Raw genomic sequence first — 14,446 nt, 5'->3', positions numbered from 1 at the left:
TTTTAAACAGCCTGCAATCCAAACTTTCCTAATGGGCTCCAGTGTCAATGTGAGAGCGGCTTTGCTTGGCCATGTGACACGTGTAACAGCAGCAACTCATGCAGCAATCAAACCTGTACATGTTTATATGGACTTCCTCCCAATGACGAGTTCTGTCAGCCTGTCACAAGTAAGAAAACTGTTTTGTTGCTTTTTAAATGAATATTGCTGCTGCTATTTGATTAGACGTCTGTACAGGATCAGAGACGTTGCTGGTTTCTCTGTCAATATGTGTCTTAGATTCTAGTCCTCATCATGCAACATTGGTTGTTTTTTTATTTCTTCTCTTCTTCTCCCCAGATGCCACTATATGCAGGTCAACTCCTACACCTCCCACAGGTATATAAAAACATCAACAACTGAGTTGTAGTTCAACAGTTGAACTTACCTTAGAGTTTGATTCAGCAGAAAGATTCAAGTTTAAGTTGCATTTGGTGAAATCAGCACATTTTCACTCAGAGCTTCAGTAAAATCAGGTCATGAAAAGATGGATGTTTCCAATCGTTATCAGATGTTGAAGCTAATATAATATATGTCATAAAAATGTGTGTTTACAAACCAACATTTGTGTATTTTCTTAGAATTTTGTGCGTCATTCATTCATACAACAAGCAACACGTGGAAAAAGTTCAACAAGTTAAATAGTGAAGTTAGACAGAGTGGAAGTTCATCATTTAGGATGTTTAGAAACATGTTTGACAATAAAATCACGTTCTACAAAACTACTTTATTTATAGTTATATTGTAGCTCCCTCATCCATCTGCATACTTTAAACTTGACTTATAAGAATTTAAGATTTTAGAAATACAATAAAGACACAGTTCTGACCTCATGCAACTTTTATTACAAATACCTTAAATTTCTTGTCATTACATTACAGATCAGTTACCGTAATGCACAACGTGAAAAAGACACTGATATAAGATAAATGATAATACTTCCTTCTGTTGTTCTGAAAGTCTTGTTCATCAAACCTCTATAACATTTTTTATTATTACTTGTCTTTGTCTTGTGGTTTGGTTCTTCCATCTTCTAATCTGAAATGTGTTAACATCAACAGAGTTATTTTCTTTAGCAACAATATGAGTTTGTTCAACTTTGAATAAACTCCTAAAATATCAGCACACAACAGGTCAAATTATTAATTTACTTTCTAACAGTGCATGTTGTTGTAAACATTACCAAAGCTTCATCATAAAAATAATTGTTTATGTAAATCTGACATTTACAGTTCACATAAAGTGATGTGCATAAATGTGCATGGTACGACAACATAAAACAAATAGAATGATAATAAACCAGTATTTGTACCGTCTCTCCCATTGTCCCTGTTCAGCTCAGAGGTCAGAGGTTATAGCCCAACTTCTCAGTCGTCTTCATTCTGTTGGAATTCTCATCTTTTTGCCTCGACAGAGATCGATTTGGTCCTGGAAGTTCACATCCCGTTCTCAAGCTACCAGCCTGATGTGCTGGATAAGTTTAGAGAGTCTCTGAAGAACAAAACCTTCCTCACACCGTTGTCAAAGTCTTTAAACATTACAGAGTTATTCTTGACCACAGGTAAGAGTGTGTGCTTACTCCTTATTTGGTTTAATCCTGAGAATAAAACGGTGCCTGATTTCTTTTATCTTTTTTTTTTTAAATATCCTCAACAGTCTGTGATCCAAACTCCACTTATGGATATCAGTGTGTGTGTGAAAGCGGCTTTGCTTGGCCATGTGACATGTGCAGCAGTAACATTTCATGCAGCAGTCAAGTCTGTACGTGCATATATGGACTTCCTTCCAACAACGAGTTCTGTGAGCCAATCACAAGTAAGAAAGACAGCTGAAGGAGTAACCTGCACAGAGTCGATAAGATTCTGTTTGAACTGATCAGGTTTTATTATCACATTGATTATAGTCACACATTTAGAATTTAATCTCTGATTGGTCCACAGATAATTCCATATGCCTGACACCATCACCAACTCCAGGTATGTAAAACATGTAGATTTGGATGTTGACAGTTTCAGAAAGCAGGTTCAGCAAACACTCAATCTCCCAGAATTCTTTGCTGCAGAGGCCAAGAGATGCTGGAAAGTTTTTTTTTTTGTTTGTTTGGGTTTTTTTTATGAAGGATTCCTTCTCATATCCTTTTAGACATACAATCATCATTATTATAAAATGATCCAGTTAGTAAAACAAATTCTCTGCTGCATAGATGGGCCTGGAGATGAAAAGCAGTGAAACATAGGATGTAGGATGGGATGATGTGCCAGACAGAAAAGAATCTCAAGTAAATAAGAAAGCTGAGCAGCATGTATTTAATGACAAGTAATCCTCTGGAAGGATGAATGTTGTCACATGAAGCTGGGTCCAAAGTCTCAGCACCTAGCAACCAGTCCTCTGACTGGTTGCTAGGTGCAACCAGTCAGTAGTTGTTGATGAGGTCACACATTCATACAACAAGCAACACCTGGAAAGAGTTAGAAAACCTGAAATGTGTTAACATCAACAGAGTTTTTTCTTTAGCAATAATATGATTTTGTTCAACTTTGAATAAACTCCTAAAATATCAGCACACAACAGGTCAAATTATTAATTTAAGTTGTAAACAATACCACGGCTTCTTTTTAAAAACAATTGTTTATGTAAATCAGATAAGGCATAATTCTGTAAAAAAAAAAAACATTTACAGCTCACATAAAGTGATGTGCATAAAAATATGAACTCTCCTCTTCCTCCTTCCTTTGCCTAACAACCACAAATCTAGTGGACATCGATGTGGACATCATGGTGTCCATCCCAACCTCTAGAGCTTCATCAAGTATATTCAGCTACATCAGAAGTTATCTGCAAAGTGTTTCCTTCCCAATTCTCATCTCTCAGTCTCTGGGAGTGAAAGAGCTCTACTTCACCACAGGTATGTAAGAGAGTTAAGTGGTTTACCTCCTGAGTCAGATTTGATACAAATGAGATGAGAGTAGATTCAAATATATACATATATTTTCTTCTTTGTCTTTTTTTAAACAGCCTGCAATCCAAACTTTCCTAATGGGCTCCAGTGTCAATGTGAGAGCGGCTTTGCTTGGCCATGTGACACGTGTAACAGCAGCAACTCATGCAGCAATCAAACCTGTACATGTTTATATGGACTTCCTCCCAATGACGAGTTCTGTCAGCCTGTCACAAGTAAGAAAACTGTTTTGTTGCTTCTTAAATGAATATTGCTGCTGCTATTTGATTAGACGTCTGTACAGGATCAGAGACGTTGCTGGTTTCTCTGTCAATATGTGTCTTAGATTCTAGTCCTCATCATGCAACATTGGTTGTTTTTTATTTCTTCTCTTCTTCTCTCCAGATGCCACTATATGCAGGTCAACTCCTACACCTCCCACAGGTATATAAAAACATGAACAACTGAGTTGTAGTTCAACAGTTGAACTTACCTTAGAGTTTGATTCAGCAGGAAGATTCAAGTTTAAGTTGCATTTGCTGAAATCAGCACATTTTCACTCAGAGCTTCAGTAAAATCAGGCCATGAAAAGATGGATGTTTCCAATCGTAATCAGATGTTGAAGCTAATATAATATATGTCATAAAATTGTGTTTACAAACCAACATTTGTGTATTTTTTTTCTAATTTTATGTGCTAGACCAACACAAAGTATTATGTTAATGTAAAGTGAAAATATACACGGCTATTTACAGGTAGAAAATGTTCCTGTTAACCACTGTAAACCTGTTCTCTATGTCAACAGAATTGGTGGACTTTGAAGTAGTCCTTGTCCTGCAGGTCGCCTTGGCCACTGCGCCGTCAAACTTACTTGATTTGCTCAGGGCGGCTCTGAGAAATCAAACCTTTCCCATCGAGCTCTCACAGTCTGTATATGTTTTACATGTAGAGTTAACCACAGGTAAGAGCTTAACTGACGATTAATTCGTCTCATCAGGATTGCTGCTTTTAAAGTCTATACTTTCTATCTTTTAAAACACCTTTGCCAGCTTGCTCTCCAAACTCCACCAATGAGCTGCTCTGTCAATGTGAACAAGGTTTTGTTTGGCCATGTGACATGTGCAACAGCAGCAATTCGTGCAATGACCCCGGCAATCCGTTCTGCACGTGTTTAAATGGACTTCCTTCCAACAACAACTTCTGCCAGCCAATCACAAGTAAGGAAACTCATTTTTGTGTGTTTGTTTTTCTGTATTTATCAAGTAGGGGTTTGTACAGTGTCGGAAATATAAATCATATTTTGTACTTGCATCTGTAAGAACTTGCAAGTTCTCCCTCAATGTTCAGTTCTGGGTTTCTGGACTTGAAATAATAATAATAATTTTTTTTTAAAACGGTTTTCTTCGTTGCTCCACAGATTCCTCTGTGTGTCCAACTCCTACTCCAGGTATGTAAAACATTTCAGCTGTAATTTAACACATTTGTGATCTTCTCCAGAAACCAAAAAAAAAAAAGAGAAAAATCCACTTGAATTATATATTGACAAACGTAGGAGAAAACAGGGGAACTTTGACTCAAACATGCTGCTGTGTTGTATATAATGCAACATCACCAGGTTGATTATATCTTTGACCTCAAACCTAGTGAGTCAGTTGTTTGTGGTCTGTCATCATGCTGGCCAGAGGAGAATGGAATTTACTTCCATTTATTTACCAACAAATCTTTTGTACATGGATAAAGTAAGTAATTTATTTATCTTAATAAATGTCTGACCATCTGAACACGTAAGTTCAACACTCTACAGTCTTTCAGTGCCTCCTTGCATCAAAATAGTTGTTAACTGAAATAATTAGAGAACAGGTTGGATTCTAGTCAGTTGCAGCTTCTCTAGGTACTGAATTGAACAGAAACCAAGATTTAACGACGCCATTACTGGGTCAACGCTGTGATATTTTTTCATAGCTTTTGTGTTGCAGGACTTAAGGGCCCGTATGTACATTCACTGAAACAGCAGAGGCATTTTGGTTTCCTCTCCCAGAGCTGCAAGAGCAACAGATCATTCTGGTCTTGCAGCTGTGGTTGTGTTGTTCCAGGAACGTGTTCTTCACACATTGTCTGCCATTGTGTGATGTCTAGACAGCTTGTCAACACAACTGCAGCACAACCTGATAAGAGATACTAACAGTTCTACACCTGGGTTCTAGGAAAGCCCTGCATTTTCCAACTGGAAAGAAATTTGTATCTGGATCATCCCCTTCACGTTACAGCTACTCAACAAGAGTCTCTTATGCCAGACATTTCTTCGAAGCCAGTACAGCACAGACTGCTACACAAAGATGCTTCCTGAGTCTAAAACATCTTGACCATGATCACTATGGCTTTGCATTTTCTTTAACTGAACTTTGTACCTGGATCTTTTTGGCTTGATGTTGTGTTTTGGTGTCGTCTCTTTTTATGGGTTACCTTTTTGTGGTGCTTTTCTTAGCTCAGTGTTGAGTTCTGTTCAATGTGTATTCTCATTTTGATGGTTTTGTTGGGTGAGATTCCTTTTACCATACTCCAGCCCTCGAGGGCAGATGTTCTTCAACCTCTGGTGTGTCCTAAGTCCAACACACAGGAAATAAACTAAAGTCCTACAGAGCCCTACTAGTGACAGGGTTATGTGATTCAGTAGTGATGACACAGTGACACATCTAAAGGCCCCTGAGGATGGGAGTTTTACATCTGTATTTTAGATCTACGTGTGAACATTCCTATGTTCCTTAGTCACCTTTACCTCTGCTACTCAAAGCTTCTCACCCAGCTGATCTGCATTCCACTGATTGGTTTCACTGATCAGTTCTCATGTCACTTGATGACGTCGGCTGTTTCTTTCATGCCTGCATGAGTTCAATGCAGGTAGATTCTCAGAGATTAACTGTCAACAATCTTCTACGAATTAAAGAGAAATGTGTGGGTAAATGGAAATGCAACAGCTTGAGTAAGTGGACATTAGAGCCTGAAGAGATGACATGTCTATAGAGTCCTAGTGGATTATTTGAACAAAAGAGAATACATTTAGAGGTTCCCTCCTCCCTGGTATACATCTGTAAGAATTATTGAAATTTAAATATGAGGCAACTTCTGCGAATGCCAGTGTTTATTTCATATTTTTTTGTTTTTCATTTTCAGTGACAACGGTCTCAACGAATCCTTCACCAATTTATGGTACGACAACATAAAACAAATAGAATGATAATAAACCAGTATTTGTACCGTCTCTCCCATTGTCCCTGTTCAGCTCAGAGGTCAGAGGTTATAGCCCAACTTCTCAGTCGTCTTCATTCTGTTGGAATTCTCATCTTTTTGCCTCGACAGAGATCGATTTAGTCCTGGAAGTTCACATCCCGTTCTCAAGCTACCAGCCTGATGCGCTGGATAAGTTTAGAGAGTTTCTGAAGAACAAAACCTTCCTCACACCGTTGTCAAAGTCTTTAAACATTACAGAGTTATTCTTGACCACAGGTAAGAGTGTGTGCTTACTCCTTATTTGGTTTAATCCTGAGAATAAAACGGTGCCTGATTTCTTTTATCTTTTTTTTTTTTAATATCCTCAACAGTCTGTGATCCAAACTCCACTTATGGATATCAGTGTGTGTGTGAAAGTGGCTTTGCTTGGCCATGTGACATGTGCAGCAGTAACATTTCATGCAGCAGTCAAGTCTGTACGTGCATATATGGACTTCCTTCCAACAACGAGTTCTGTGAGCCAATCACAAGTAAGAAAGACAGCTGAAGGAGTAACCTGCACAAAGTCGATAAGATTCTGTTTGAACTGATCAGGTTTTATTATCACATTGATTATAGTCACACATTTAGAATTTAATCTCTGATTGGTCCACAGATAATTCCATATGCCTGACACCATCACCAACTCCAGGTATGTAAAACATGTAGATTTGGATGTTGACAGTTTCAGAAACCAGGTTCAGCAAACACTCAATCTCCCAGAATTCTTTGCTGCAGAGGCCAAGAGATGCTGGAAAGTTTTTTTTGTTTTTTTTTTTATGAAGGGTTCCTTCTCATATCCTTTTAAACATACAATCATCATTATTATAAAATGATCCAGTTAGTAAAACGAATCCTTTGCTGCATAGATGGGCCTGGAGATGAAAAGCAGTGAAACATAGGATGTAGGATGGGATGATGTGCCAGACAGAAAAGAATCTTACTGAAGTAAATAAGAAAGCTGAGCAGCATGTAATTAATGACAAGTAATCCTCTGGAAGGATGAATGTTGTCACATGAAGCTGGGTCCAAAGTCTCAGCACCTAGCAACCAGTCAGAGGTCCAGTAGTTGTTGATGAGGTCACACATTCATACAACAAGCAACACCTGGAAAGAGTTAGAAAACCTGAAATGTGTTAACATCAACAGAGTTTTTTCTTTAGCAATAATATAATTTTATTCAACTTTGAATAAACTCCTAAAATATCAGCACACAACAGGTCAAATTATTAATTTACTTTCTAACAGTGCATGTTGTTTTAACATTACCAAAGCTTCATTATAAAAATAATTGTTTATGTAAATCTGACATTTACAGCTCACGTAAAGTGATGTGCATAAAAATATGAACTCTCCTCTTCCTCTGCCTAACAACCACAAATCTAGTGGACATCGATGTGGACATCATGGTGTCCATCCCAACCTCTAGAGCTTCATCTAGTATATTCAGCTACATCAGAAGTTATCTGCAAAGTGTTTCCTTCCCAATTCTCATCTCTCAGTCTCTGGGAGTGAAAGAGCTCTACTTCACCACAGGTATGTAAGAGAGTTAAGTGGTTTACCTCCTGAGTCAGATTTGATACAAATGAGATAAAAGTAGATTCAAATAAAAATATATATATTGTTTTATTTTCCAACAGCCTGCGATCCAAACTTTCCTAATGGGCTCCAGTGTCAATGTGAGAGCGGCTTTGCTTGGCCATGTGACACGTGTAACAGCAGCAACTCATGCAGCAATCAAACCTGTACATGTTTATATGGACTTCCTCCCAATGACGAGTTCTGTCAGCCTGTCACAAGTAAGAAAACTGTTTTGTTGCTTCTTAAATGAATATTGTTGCTGCTATTTGATTAGACGTCTGTACAGGATCAGAGACGTTGCTGGTTTCTCTGTCAATATGTGTCTTAGATTCTAGTCCTCATCATGCAACATTGGTTGTTTTTTATTTCTTCTCTTCTTCTCCCCAGATGCCACTATATGCAGGTCAACTCCTACACCTCCCACAGGTATATAAAAACATCAACAACTGAGTTGTAGTTCAACAGTTGAACTTACCTTAGAGTTTGATTCAGCAGGAAGATTCAAGTTTAAGTTGCATTTGGTGAAATCAGCACATTTTCACTCAGAGCTTCAGTAAAATCAGGCCATGAAAAGATGGATGTTTCCAATCGTAATCAGATGTTGAAGCTAATATAATATATGTCATAAAAATGTGTGTTTACAAACCAACATTTCTGTATTTTCTTTGAATTTTGTGCGTCATTCATTCATACAACAAGCAACACGTGGAAAAAGTTAAACAAGTTAAATAGTGAAGTTAGACAGAGTGGAAGTTCATCATTTAGGATGTTTAGAAACATGTTTGACAATAAAATCACGTTCTACAAAACTACTTTATTTATAGTTATATTGTAGCTCCCTCATCCATCTGCATACTTTAAACATGACTTATAAGAATTTAAGATTTTAGAAATACAATAAAGACACAGTTCTGACCTCATGCAACTTTTATTACAAATACCTTAAATTTCTTGTCATTACATTACAGATCAGTTACCGTAATGCACAACGTGAAAGAGACACTGATATAAGATAAATGATAATATTTCCTTCTGTTGTTCTGAAAGTCTTGTTCATCAAACCTCTATAACATTTTTTATTATTACTTGTGTTTGTCTTGTGGTTTGGTTCTTCCATCTTCTAATCTGAAATGTGTTAACATCAACAGAGTTTTTTTTCTTTAGCAATAATATGATTTTATTCAACTTTGAATAAACTCCTAAAATATCAGCACACAACAGGTCAAATTATTAATTTACTTTCTAACAGTGCATGTTGTTGTAAACATTACCAAAGCTTCATTATAAAAATAATTGTTTATGTAAATCTGATAAGGCAAAATTCTGTGAAAAAAAAAAAAAAACATTTACAGCTCACATGAAGTGATGTGCATAAAAATATCAACTCTCCTCTTCCTCCTTCCTTTGCCTAACAACCACAGATCTAGTGGACATCGATGTGGACATCATGGTGTCCATCCCAACCTCTAGAGTTTCATCTAGTATATTCAGCTACATCAGAAGTTATCTGCAAAGTGTTTCCTTCCCAATTCTCATCTCTCAGTCTGTGGGAGTGAAAGAGCTCTACTTCACCACAGGTATGTAAGAGAGTTAAGTGGTTTATCTCCTGAGTCAGATTTGATACAAATGAGATGAGAGTAGATTCAAATAAATACATATATTATCTTCTTTTTTTTTAAACAGCCTGCGATCCAAACTTTCCTAATGGGCTCCAGTGTCAATGTGAGAGCGGCTTTGCTTGGCCATGTGACACGTGTAACAGCAGCAACTCATGCAGCAATCAAACCTGTACATGTTTATATGGACTTCCTCCCAATGACGAGTTCTGTCAGCCTGTCACAAGTAAGAAAACTGTTTTGTTGCTTTTTAAATGAATATTGTTGCTGCTATTTGATTAGACGTCTGTACAGGATCAGAGACGTTGCTGGTTTCTCTGTCAATATGTGTCTTAGATTCTAGTCCTCATCATGCAACATTGGTTGTTTTTTATTTCTTCTCTTCTCCCCAGATGCCACTATATGCAGGTCAACTCCTACACCTCCCACAGGTATATAAAAACATGAATAACTGAGTTGTAGTTCAACAGTTGAACTTACCTTAGAGTTTGATTCAGCAGAAAGATTCAAGTTTAAGTTGCATTTGCTGAAATCAGCACATTTTCACTCAGAGCTTCAGTAAAATCAGGCCATGAAAAGATGGATGTTTCCAATCGTAATCAGATGTTGAAGCTAATATAATATATGTCATAAAATTGTGTTTACAAACCAACATTTGTGTATTTTCTTTTAGTTTTATGTGCTAGACCAACACAAAGTATAACCAATAAAAGAAAAACCCACCTGAATTATATCTCAACAAACCTTGGAGAAAGCAAGGAGGTTTTGACTCAAACATGCTGCTGTGTTGTATATAATGCAACATCACCTTGTCGATTATAGGTTTATTTATTAGTCAGTGTTTTGCCAGAGAGGATCTTTATCTCTCTGCTGTTGAAGACCTCCCAGTAACCAGGGTAGCTTGTGTTCACACAGTCACCATGACTCCATAATCACCCTTAAAACTCAGAGTTTAAGTTATCTTCCTGTATAAAATGTACAGTATGGAATGCTAAACTTTCTGATTCCAACCACAGCTGGTCCGACCACGGCCGTCACGACGGCTGCCCCCCTGAAAGGTAAGACCAAACCTCTTTAAGTTTTTTTCTCATTTGTGGAATGACGTCAACTTATCTCAGTGTATAAGTTGAACTAAAGCCTTTCTGTTCATTTAGCTGAGCAAAAAGTGATAATTATTGTATACAACAGCCTGTGTTTGTTTTGGGACACCCTATTAACGATCGAATTGCTTCAGAAACAATTTGATCATTAATAGGGTGTTTCCAGGAACTGGATTCTGCACGCTTCTTAAACTTGAAGTGTGGAAATGTGATGCGTTCAAGGAGGCTGCGAGTGAAACCATAAGTCATCACAGGGCATTCATGTGGTTTTTCTTAGGGTTTTCTTTGGGTTTGTGTTTAATTCTCTTCTGTTTCTATTTAGATCATTTTGGTCATTACTGTATTATCACAAAGTTAGAGAATTTCTTAGGCTACATCCGTTTTTTTTAATTGTTCGTATGCAACCCCTTTCCTCCCACTACTGGGGGAGCTAAACAATGGCTGAAAATTCTAAGTATAATATTATAAAAGAAGTTTGAGTCAGTGAAGAGCAACACATCACAATCCATCACTCTTGGCTCTGATTATCCAACCAAAACAAACTTCTCTACAGTCGAGGCTCCAAACGACCATGTTGTATTAGTTGTGCTTTCTTTTTGTTATTTATTATTATTCTTTTCTTTGGTCTTGCTGTGATCTTGGAGTGCTGCTGTCCCATCCTGCTGTTTGTGAGTAACTTTCAAATGGATCCACAGACGGCTCAGTTATTACTTCTGTAAACAGTCCCCTGCTGTGTCCCGTCAACGTTCTTCTTCTGCGCTTTGGGGACGAAAAGTCCTCACACAGACCACAGTCAGCCTTAATGTGAAGAGCCTCCAATCACCTTTTTTATTACTTTTGTATCACAATTTGAATAGTAATGTTCACCAGTGGTTACTGGAAACAATGGCATTTTTTTTAAATATTCCTCCTAATGAAGTCTCCTCTGTTTATTTCTGCAAATCCAGACACTGAAGTGACCGTCGTCTTCCGGATCCCAGCCTCCATTGTGCAAAATTACACACTTCCACTACTCCAAAGCAAATTTTACAACCTAACCTACAGCGTAACCCTCCCAGCGTTTTTGAACGTAAAAAAAATAGACTTGACCACAGGTAAAAAAAATGAAATAAAATAATAAATAAATAAATAATATCGCATGACTTTCATAATTTCAAATTCCTGTTAAAGTCTGCTATCCGAACCCACCGGAGCAACTGCGCTGTCAGTGTGAGGACAGTTTTGCGTGGTCATGTGATCTGTGCAACACCAGCAACTCCTGCAGCGGCGTCACCAGTCAGCAGTGTACCTGCAGAGATGGACTCTCTTCCATCAACCAGTTTTGTCAACCGCTCCTAAGTAAGCATGTTGTTTTATGTCTTTCAAACGGTGATATTATCAGCAAATAAGGTCATTAATTAACAAAGAGGCACAAAAAAATCAAAACTTTTGCTTGTGTTTTCTTCACAGGTAGCACACCATGTCCCGGTAGGGAAAACCATTTTCAGTTTTGCTCTTCATGTGTTTAGTTGTTTAGATCTAAAACATCTGAGAACCTTAATTGGGTCTTTTGATTTGTTTCTAGTGATTTCCGCCACAACATCACCGCCATCCACAGTAACGCCGGGGCCTACGCTGGGGCCTACACAGGGCCCTACGCCGGGGCCTACACAACCACCTAAAACTGTACAAGGCTCCTTCACCATGGACATGGCGTTCAGCGAGTCATTCAATGACAAGAACAATGATGTTTATAAAAGCATTTATGACGCTGTAAGTCATCATTACTTAATGTCCCCGTCTTTCTGCTCTCCTAACTGAAATCACAGCATGCACTTTAATTTATTTCTCGTCTTTGTCATTCTCTCAAACAGACTTTAAAAAAGTGTACACTTTTTTTAGAAAAGTGTGCGGTGAAAACTCTGAATTTTACGTAAGTGAAACTTTATTCTCATTTTCGCAGTGAATTGTGTTAAATTGTCTATCAAAATCAAACAGAAGTATAATTTTGCATTTATATTAACGAAGCGTTTACTGAAACATGAATTTATTTATTTATTTTTTTTACTTTGTACTTACAAAATGGATCCTTTAGTTTACTTTCATTTTCATGGCACTGTTCTGTCAGATAGCCATACATGTCAGAATAGCATACATATGGTAAGAGCGCATGCGCATTCTGCAGGAGGTCCGCCATATTGAGAGGAGTCGTCAGCTTGTCATACGCGAGAAGAGACACAATAAAAAGTAACTAAATAAATTAAATTTAATGCTGCTGCAGCTGCAGTAAACTACAAAACACGTCCTAAAACACGCCCTGTTTAAATTCACGTCCCCCACTTCCTTAATATTTTTGAGTTGGATAACATGTCTGCTAACTTGGATAGCATGTCGTGTATGAAAACGCAATTTTTACCCACACTGAAACTGGGGCAAAATCAGTGTTTCACTTTTGAAAAAAATCCTTATCTCCGTCATGATTCTATGTTGCTGATTAAATAAAATCATATGGTAATGACAACGTATACATGTCTGAGCTAAGCGTATGACTATCTGACAACGTATGCTGAAACGTATGCTGATCTGACAGATATAGCCATCAGTTTGTCATACGCGTATGACGATCTGACAATGTATGGCTATCTGACAGAACAGCACCACAAGTGCTGTTAGCTGCTTTGTGCCATCGGTACCCAGTGGACAAATATGCATGTCATGGATTTTTACTTCAAGTCAGACCAAACAATATTAAAAGAAGAGTGACAGATGGATGAAATTCAGGAGCATATGAACATAAATTATAGCAATAATTTGCCATGCCTTCCTTTTTTTGTCTTATTTGGTAATGTGTTTGTAATATCAGACAAATATAACATAGTTTTAAAAAAAAGTAGTTTCTTTTACTCTGGAAATAATAATTAAACTATAAACACATTTTCTTTATTTTACAACCAAATCAATGGAAATATCAAGAAATAATTTCAACAGAACATTTCTGACAGTATGAAGTTGGCAAGTAGAAAGAAACAAATAGAAAGAAACATGTCATTCCTCTGTTTTAAAAAAAGTCAATAATAAAAGAAATTAAGTCACTGACATCTAGCTGTCTGGAAAGAGAATCCAGAAAACAGCAATAGCAGCTATGAAACATAAAAACAAAATTTTGCCAGGTGTTAATCCTAGTATATGTGAAAAAAAAACAAAGCTTTTCAGAAAAACTAATCATGCAGCCACTCAAACATGGTGTCAGTGTGATTATCTGGGTTTGTGTTTCTCCATCAGAAGCTCCAATCCCAAGTTATAAAAAATAGTTATGTAATTATTTATTTGCAACAATTTTGCAAATAATAAATGATGCATTCTCAGTAGAATGAAATATTTATCTCTTTGTGATTTAAATTGAGATTTTATTTATTTATTTATGTATTTTTTTACATTGCAGGGCTGGGAGTACAGTTGCTAATTACGAGCTTGATGTTTTTACAACTGAAACGCCACCAGATGTCAAAGTTACGATAACAAAAAATGAAATATTATCAGAAGTGGCATCAAAATACCCCGTCAGCATCGTCAGTAAGTAGACCTTAACAAGGCTGGGGAAGATTTAAAATGTATATTTAATACTAAAATGTTTGAGGATAACCGATTAATTATGTTCTTATCTCTATGAAGGTTCGAACCAATTGACTGTTGATAGAAACCCACTCTACGTCGGGGACACTGTCAAACTGACATGTGACACATCTGGCCTCACCATTACAAACTATTCAGTAACTTGGAAACGAAACGAAGGAGAACTTCCCATACAATCTATGATAGATAAACTTACGATCCAAATCCCTACATTTTCAAAATATGATGACGGTAAGAAAGAAATCTCAGCTGGTAGCAAACAGAAAATCAAAAACTGGAAATAATGTCAGGAC

The 14,446-nt window shown here is 37.2% G+C and overlaps 1 protein-coding gene across 1 annotated transcript in view; it reads left to right on the top strand.

Annotated features, from left to right (window-relative positions):
• LOC122825406 overlaps window positions 1-14,446 on the top strand; it is a 36,021-nt gene that overhangs the window by 15,254 nt on the left and 6,321 nt on the right. Inside the window, exons 18-46 of the mRNA XM_044106821.1 lie at window positions 11-169; window positions 340-378; window positions 1,454-1,600; window positions 1,696-1,854; window positions 1,980-2,015; window positions 2,795-2,944; window positions 3,055-3,213; window positions 3,383-3,421; window positions 3,783-3,938; window positions 4,027-4,194; window positions 4,395-4,424; window positions 6,149-6,184; window positions 6,335-6,481; window positions 6,577-6,735; window positions 6,861-6,896; window positions 7,631-7,780; window positions 7,885-8,043; window positions 8,213-8,251; window positions 9,247-9,402; window positions 9,509-9,667; window positions 9,834-9,872; window positions 10,458-10,499; window positions 11,489-11,635; window positions 11,712-11,879; window positions 11,991-12,008; window positions 12,106-12,293; window positions 12,395-12,453; window positions 13,963-14,093; window positions 14,193-14,384. Coding sequence (XP_043962756.1) covers window positions 11-169; window positions 340-378; window positions 1,454-1,600; window positions 1,696-1,854; window positions 1,980-2,015; window positions 2,795-2,944; window positions 3,055-3,213; window positions 3,383-3,421; window positions 3,783-3,938; window positions 4,027-4,194; window positions 4,395-4,424; window positions 6,149-6,184; window positions 6,335-6,481; window positions 6,577-6,735; window positions 6,861-6,896; window positions 7,631-7,780; window positions 7,885-8,043; window positions 8,213-8,251; window positions 9,247-9,402; window positions 9,509-9,667; window positions 9,834-9,872; window positions 10,458-10,499; window positions 11,489-11,635; window positions 11,712-11,879; window positions 11,991-12,008; window positions 12,106-12,293; window positions 12,395-12,453; window positions 13,963-14,093; window positions 14,193-14,384 — 3,267 coding nt within the window. The remainder of the gene's footprint in view (window positions 1-10; window positions 170-339; window positions 379-1,453; window positions 1,601-1,695; window positions 1,855-1,979; window positions 2,016-2,794; window positions 2,945-3,054; window positions 3,214-3,382; window positions 3,422-3,782; window positions 3,939-4,026; window positions 4,195-4,394; window positions 4,425-6,148; window positions 6,185-6,334; window positions 6,482-6,576; window positions 6,736-6,860; window positions 6,897-7,630; window positions 7,781-7,884; window positions 8,044-8,212; window positions 8,252-9,246; window positions 9,403-9,508; window positions 9,668-9,833; window positions 9,873-10,457; window positions 10,500-11,488; window positions 11,636-11,711; window positions 11,880-11,990; window positions 12,009-12,105; window positions 12,294-12,394; window positions 12,454-13,962; window positions 14,094-14,192; window positions 14,385-14,446) is intronic.

The sequence above is a fragment of the Gambusia affinis genome, linkage group LG22 (assembly GCF_019740435.1).
Source record: "Gambusia affinis linkage group LG22, SWU_Gaff_1.0, whole genome shotgun sequence".
Lineage (NCBI taxonomy): Eukaryota > Metazoa > Chordata > Actinopteri > Cyprinodontiformes > Poeciliidae > Gambusia > Gambusia affinis.
The sequence above is the reverse complement of the archived record's forward strand: the minus strand, read 5'-3'. Positions and strand labels throughout refer to the sequence as shown.